The sequence below is a fragment of the Bidens hawaiensis genome, unplaced genomic scaffold, assembly GCF_021521415.1.
Source record: "Bidens hawaiensis isolate Kalapana, Puna unplaced genomic scaffold, B.hawaiensis_p1.1 tig00033568_1, whole genome shotgun sequence".
In the NCBI taxonomy this organism is placed as follows: domain Eukaryota; kingdom Viridiplantae; phylum Streptophyta; class Magnoliopsida; order Asterales; family Asteraceae; genus Bidens; species Bidens hawaiensis.
In genome coordinates, this window is record NW_027495769.1 from 92,765 (window position 1) to 99,400 (window position 6,636).

Genomic DNA, 6,636 nt, shown 5'->3' on the forward strand with positions numbered 1-6,636 from the left:
CGAACAGTAAACTTTCACAAACAAAGGAAGAAGCCACGATATCCTCCACAACTTGGAGGAGAGCCAAGCACAAACGAGGAGAGATAATTTACATGAATGAGAATTTATACAAATAGAACCACATAATCAACTTGTAATTAGATTTAAGTTTAAAGCAAAGACATTTACATATTTTTCATTTGAAATTACATATTTTCCCGAACCATGCTTAAATAGTATTGTATATTTTGCATTAAAAACTTGTATTTTTAGGAAATATGTAATTTCAAATGTTTAGGAAGGGGAAATATGTAAAAATCCTCACAAATAATATCTGAATTTTTGTCAGACTACCGGAGGTAAGTTGTTTTGGCGAGGCACTACCGGCGTCCGTCCTTCGAGGACAGATTCGTCCAAGACTTCAGAACGTCGGACTCTAGCCGGAATGGTTGCTGGTGGTTGTTGGCTCTGTCTCATTTTCAGATCACGAAAAAACTTCCAACAAAGCATTCGAACGACCGTATTTCTAGCTAAAACCGGATGGCGTCAATGAAGAAACACAAGTCCGAACTGGATAGTCTAAACTTACGTTTACCCAAAATGTGAGTTTACTGAATAACAACGAAGTCATATCCAAGTTATCTGTCTGCAAAAGAGAACATAGGGAGTCACGTTACGGGAAGGACACGATGGGGGGTCTTCCCGTAAGCACCCTCCGGCATGAGAATAAGTACTGTTCTGAATTTCTGATCGGAGTAATCAATACAAGTACAATTAATTGCGTAAGGCTTGTGAGAGTGAATGAATACCTGAAGTAGATTGAGTTGGTATTTATAGCCGAGTGTGGGAGGAAGGTGATTGGTGGAGTTGTCACTATCACAATATTCTTTTCTCAACTGAATGGACACGTGTCGAGCCACTATTGGATGTGACAGTCTGGACCAGTCCGTTATCTGTGCACGTCGTGGGACATCCACTATGTATCCATGTGTCATCTTTTCATTGGTCGATGTCGCTATCAGGTGGTTTTGGAGGAATCTTTTAGAAATAGTTTGTTACAATTGCTCTTCCATATCACGTGAGGATCATTCGTGTGATGAGTCCCTTGAATTGCTTGCGGGTTCCACCCGCGGATGCTCATAGGTAATCCGCGGGTTCTGATGGATGTCCGCGAAGTGTGTTTTATGAACCGTGGGTGACTGCTGGTCTTTGTCATGACTGCAAGTGTTCTGGTCCACGTGTTCATCTCGCGGATGTTCATTAATGATCTGCGGGTCGAATTAGATTTCTGCGGATAACTTTACTACCCTACCTCTGTATCCTTCCCTTCAAATATCTTAACATTCCGATCCCATAACATTATGGATTTTTCACTTTTAAATTCTAGTTAATCGTATTAAAAATATAAAAATAAAAAATAAAAAGATCGCTGACACCCTTGTAAAACAGGAGTACAGTCTACATACAGCTTGAGACCCGTGTCATGTATGTGATACAATGTTTATGCCACGTCATCACATTTATTCATCTTCATTTTCGTAGGTTCCACCAAATGACCTGAAACCTCTTGATAACGTTGTATTCTTGATAGATAAGTTTGTTTAAACATTTTTCTTATACATAAAATCTAATAAATGCATTTTACTTTTTATTAAAATTGAATAGTTGCCTTATTTTCATCGTATAAACACTCACTTTTTAACTAGCAATATATAAAAAACTAATGAAGTTGAATGGTGTGTGACAACCCATTACCCTTTTTATTTGATTTTGAAACAGTTATTACGCTGCAATAAGTCGAAAATAACACTAAACTAGTTCGAACACCAACACCTAAAAACAGATTAGTATAACTTAATTTGTTGCCCGCTTGCATTTTGTTTCGATATAATCCAATAAACAATCATATATTATAGAAGCAATAAAGACCATATAAATATCATTAACATAAATACCGAAGTAAGTTTGACACTTTGCATTTATGTTAATCACATTATAATAAAATCAGGTGTTCTCGATCAAACTACGTACTACTTTTTTGATCTTGAAACCCTTCGAATCAAGAACACAAAACAAAGCACACGATAAAACACAAAGAACCCAATCAATATATAAATGTTCGCCCATCTCTGATTCTCACGCAACCCTTTTTTCTGCAACACGTCAGCACCTGTCATCATGCACGTTTGACTCTTCTCATCGTACCAAATCATACACTTGTCGACCAAACATGAATACTCATTAATCAACAAAGCATCAAGTGCGTACTTGTACATCGAGAAGTAATGCATGAACAACCAGTATTTTGGCATGCTTTCTTTTGATATGAAGTAACCCGAAAAGAGGAAGAATCCAGCTAGAAGTACGGTGACTAGCGAAGTTCCTGTGATGTAGTTCGGTGCAATGGAGCTTAAGAAAAGAATGAATGAGTTGGCCATTAGTACAATGACCCAAATTACTAACACGAAGTAAGCAAATGCTTGCCATGTGTGACATAGACCGACTAGGAAATAAACGCAAACGGAGTAGATGATCGCGATGGCTAGGAGGTATGGGAAGAACACGAGGGTGTTTGCTATAAGGTACGATGATAACCTGTGTTACAAGTAAATTCATAAGTTTATATCGGTTACGAATAAGTTATAACAGTTACAGTTACATATATGTGACTTTGTATATGTAATTTCTAATAGTTACGCATATGTAACTCTTAAGTTTTGGGACAAATAATTTGTAAACTAGAAAACAATAGAAATTTTGTCACTATCTCTTATGGGAGAGAAGTTATAATAAAATCACAAAATTGCCATTTTCTGTAGGATTAATTTAAGAAAATAACCTTGCATTTGACTCTTTTTTTAATTAAGAAATTGTTTCAGCTAATAAGAATCCTTAATATGGCACCCTTTGCAGTGCCGACACATAAATTTCTATTCACCTGGCGTAGGTGAATAGATCCGCTGCGCCAGATAAAATTATGTTACGCCGCGATTAAAATATGCTTCCTCAAGAGAAAATTATTGATTTGACAGTTTTTATATATTAGACTATATATCTTATTGTTGTCTACACTTACCAGTTACCACTCTCACAAACCTAATGAGCTCTCCTTTATTAAGATAAAAGAAAAATTAAATTATTCTCTCAAAGTGAGGGTGCATTAAACTCTCAATATTTTATTAAATTTGACCGGTTTTAAAAATCATTTTGTTGTCTACACTTGTATTAAAAATATATAAGAGTGCAGAATATGACGTGAGTTTACACGATGATCACCTGTAAACACCACCGGAGGCTTCCCGGAGCAGAACCGGCCGCTCATTAATAAAAATCGGCAACGTTTCAGTCGTCGACGAAAGCAGAAACGTCAACGTAAATGCGAAAAGCCCGAACCTCTTCTCGATCCCAGTCTTGTCAAACTCAATATTAATATAAATCGTCCCCAAAACAATCCCCACAACTAATGCCTGCAATGTATTTGTCAAAAGCAACTGCTTCGTCCGGTAAATAATCTTCCAAAATCTCCCATACAACGCCACAATCTCCGACAGTCTAGAGCTCCGATATCGAACGCTGTCATGTTTGCAACGAACAACTATCGGTGTCGGGTCGGTTGGTGTGTCGGGTTTGGTGACGTTTAATTGCGTTAATATTTCCATTGCGTATTCCAGTGAGTTCAGTTGCGGCGGGAGTGTAAAACCGTTTGAGTGTAAATAGTCTTGTAGGGTAGGTAGGGTTCCATGATGAACGACTTTCCCTTTTGATAACAATAATATTTTATCAATGGTGGATAGAATTTTGAAGCTTGGTTGATGGATTGATAATATGATGGTTCTAAGGCGAGATGTTGCGATTGTTTTTAGGGTTTGCATGATATTATAAGCGGACGTGCTGTCGAGCCCGGACGTCGGTTCGTCCAGGATCAAGACCCCGGGATCGTGTAAGAGGCTTAAACCGATGGACACGCGCCGTCTCTCGCCACCCGAGAGGTTGTGGCCGAGGCGTGTGTGGGCTACGTGGGTTAGTTGGAGCTCTGACATTAATGTGGTGACGATGGTGGATGTTTTGGTGGCGGCTTTGGGTTGGAGTAGGCGGACGGCGAAGGCGAAGGTTTCGGCGACAGTGAGGGCGGGTAAGGAGTAGTCGTGTTGCGGGACGTAGGCGGAGAGTTTGCGGTAGGTGGAGGGGTTGAGGGGGGTGGAGTTGAGGTGGAGGGTGCCCGTGGTGGGGGCGGTGCGGGTGGATAAGATGTCGAGGAGGGTGGATTTGCCCGCGCCGCTCGGGCCGACGATGGCGAGGATTTGGGAAGGGTGGGCGGTGAGGGAGATGTCTTGGAGGATGGGTGGTGGTGGGGTGGGGGTGGTGCATGGTTTCAAGAGGAGGAAGGATGTGAGTGTGGTGGTGGTGTAGGAGATTGCGGTGGCGGTTAGAGTGTAGGTTTTGATGGGTGGAGGTGGTGGTGGTGGATCTTCCATGGTGGGTGTGAGTGATTATGGAGGGAGAAATTAGGAAAGATGTTGTGAGGTGACTTGTTATATGAATACCTAAAACTAATGTATTTAGATTTTAGATGTAAAAAACAAAGCCCCGACTGCCTAAACAACGTGTATATATGTAGCGTTTGCCATTTCATATTTTATCCGTCATGTAACACATAGCTCAAAGTCTTTAAAAATACTTGTAAAAATAACTAGCTTGAAACTGATATGTTCATAAACGAATCAAGTCGACCCGTGATCAAGTTAATGTAAGCTTGTTTGTTAAACTTATGTTAGGCCCAAAATTTACTGATTATAAGTTATAACTCATTTACGTTTGTAAATATGTTAATAAATATAAGCACACACAGGTCTATGTAAACTTGATATTATTATTTTTAATTCAAATATTAGTATAATTATCAAATACTAAGTTAAATTTAAATGAGCTAGCTTGTCGAGTCACGAGTTGACTTGAACTTTTTACGAAACGTTTTCAAGCTCAAAGTTAAAATGTTAATAATAAACGACCTTAATTAAGCTGTAATTAAGTTGGCTCGTTTAACTTCAATGTTAAGGGCAGGCTAAATTCCCCTCAATTCACTAACCAGCCCTATTTGGATGTTTTATACTCTACTTGTTGATTTAATTAGCCGGTAATAAAATATGTATTAAAATATAGGGTTAGGTTTAAATAAGAAGTTTGATTTTTCTAAGAAGACTAGGAAGGAGGGTATTTTAGTCTAATATTTTAATATCAAAACCAACTTACTTTAATCTAAAAACCCACTTAAACTAATTTCAAAAACCCACTTACATAAAACTCAATTACATCTTCACTCATCTCTTACAACCACCACCACTCCACCGCCCACCGCCACCACAACCGTCACCCACCGCCACCACCTCGCCGGAAAAGTCCGAAAAAACATAATGAAAAACACTATGAAAAACACAATGAAAAAATACACTATAAAAAAAACACAATAAAAAACACAATTGTATGACACAATGTAAATAACACAATAAAAAAAACACAATGAAAAATACTATTGTATAACATAATTTTATAGAACACAATTCGGTAAAACACAATTTGTACAAAACCCACTATTTTTTTTTAATTTTTATATTACAATATGCTACTCATATAAAAGATAAAAAAACACTCGTTATTAAGGTGAATTTGTTTTTCAATAAAAATATCGTAAAAAAAATTATGGACGTTTCAAAATGATAGAGGAATTTGGCATGTGACTTGCATGTGGAGAGAGAAAGTCAACAAATGTGTTATTCTTTTTATGTCATTTACCTTGTGTTCACACTTGATTTCACCTTAAACTAATCTCAACCCTCCATATTCAAAATCAATGGACAATATTACTTCTTATCATTCCTACAAAAACTATGCTTTCTATTATAACCTAACCCTTAAAATATAATATGATATATTAAAGAATAATGGTATTTTATTAAATTTAACCCGTGACAAGAAATAAAAAAGGTGACATAATGAAGCATGGAATGACAAAATATGATCACATGGGTCATAACCTAAGAGGAATCCGTGAACAAAAATAATTCACCATTCCCAAACAAAATTTGCAGACAAATGCCACTAAAATACAATTGATTTTTCATCCTCTTTTCTTATTTGACTTTTATCAACTGTCAAATATATTACAGTCATTTTGTGTAGGCGAAAATTATATCATGTATTCGTGGAAATATAATCGGTCGACATTCGTAATACCAAACTAAATGTATTACGAAAGCTTGAAGATGGAATTAATTGATGACCAAGTTTGTTTTGTCGTTCATTTTACATTTTTACTTCTTTTTTTAACGCAAGCTTTGCCAAATAATCCACCACATTAGAAAGGCCTAATTTATCGGGACAAAACAAAAATTACATGCTAAATAATGGATTTCTGAGTCCTGCTGCCATATTCAAGTAAAAATTGCGGTTACGAGATGACAACTACAAATATCAAAACAATTGAATCAAATAGAGTTTCTTTGTTGTCATTGGGTTAACAAAAAATAGTCTCATAATAAGCTCTCCAAATAATTCACCACATAGTATAGATAATCACTTCAAAAACATCTTTTTTTATTTTATACGATGAATACAACCTAGCTAAAATACTTGTCGTCCCTTTATCAGCTAGAAGAACCA

At 36.9% G+C, this 6,636-nt stretch overlaps 1 protein-coding gene across 1 annotated transcript; it reads right to left on the reverse strand.

Annotated features, from left to right (window-relative positions):
• Positions 1–1,994: 1,994 nt before the first annotated feature.
• LOC143585121 (ABC transporter G family member 4-like) lies at positions 1,995–4,454 on the reverse strand. The gene is made up of 2 exons (XM_077066982.1): positions 3,256–4,454; positions 1,995–2,574 (listed from the first exon to the last, which is right to left on the reverse strand). The coding sequence occupies exons 1-2, from the start codon at positions 4,452–4,454 to the stop codon at positions 2,010–2,012; spliced, it is 1,764 nt and encodes a 587-aa protein (XP_076923097.1). The 3' UTR covers positions 1,995–2,009.
• Positions 4,455–6,636: the final 2,182 nt, after the last annotated feature.

Excerpts from the sequence above, each read along its gene's own strand:
- LOC143585121 (XM_077066982.1), bottom strand. The coding sequence starts at position 4,454 with ATGGAAGATCCACCACCACCACCTCCACCCATCAAAACCTACACTCTA. Across the intron at positions 2,575-3,255 it reads GCCTCCGGTGGTGTTTACAG|GTTATCATCGTACCTTATAG; the intron begins GTGATCATCGTG and ends CTTGTAACACAG.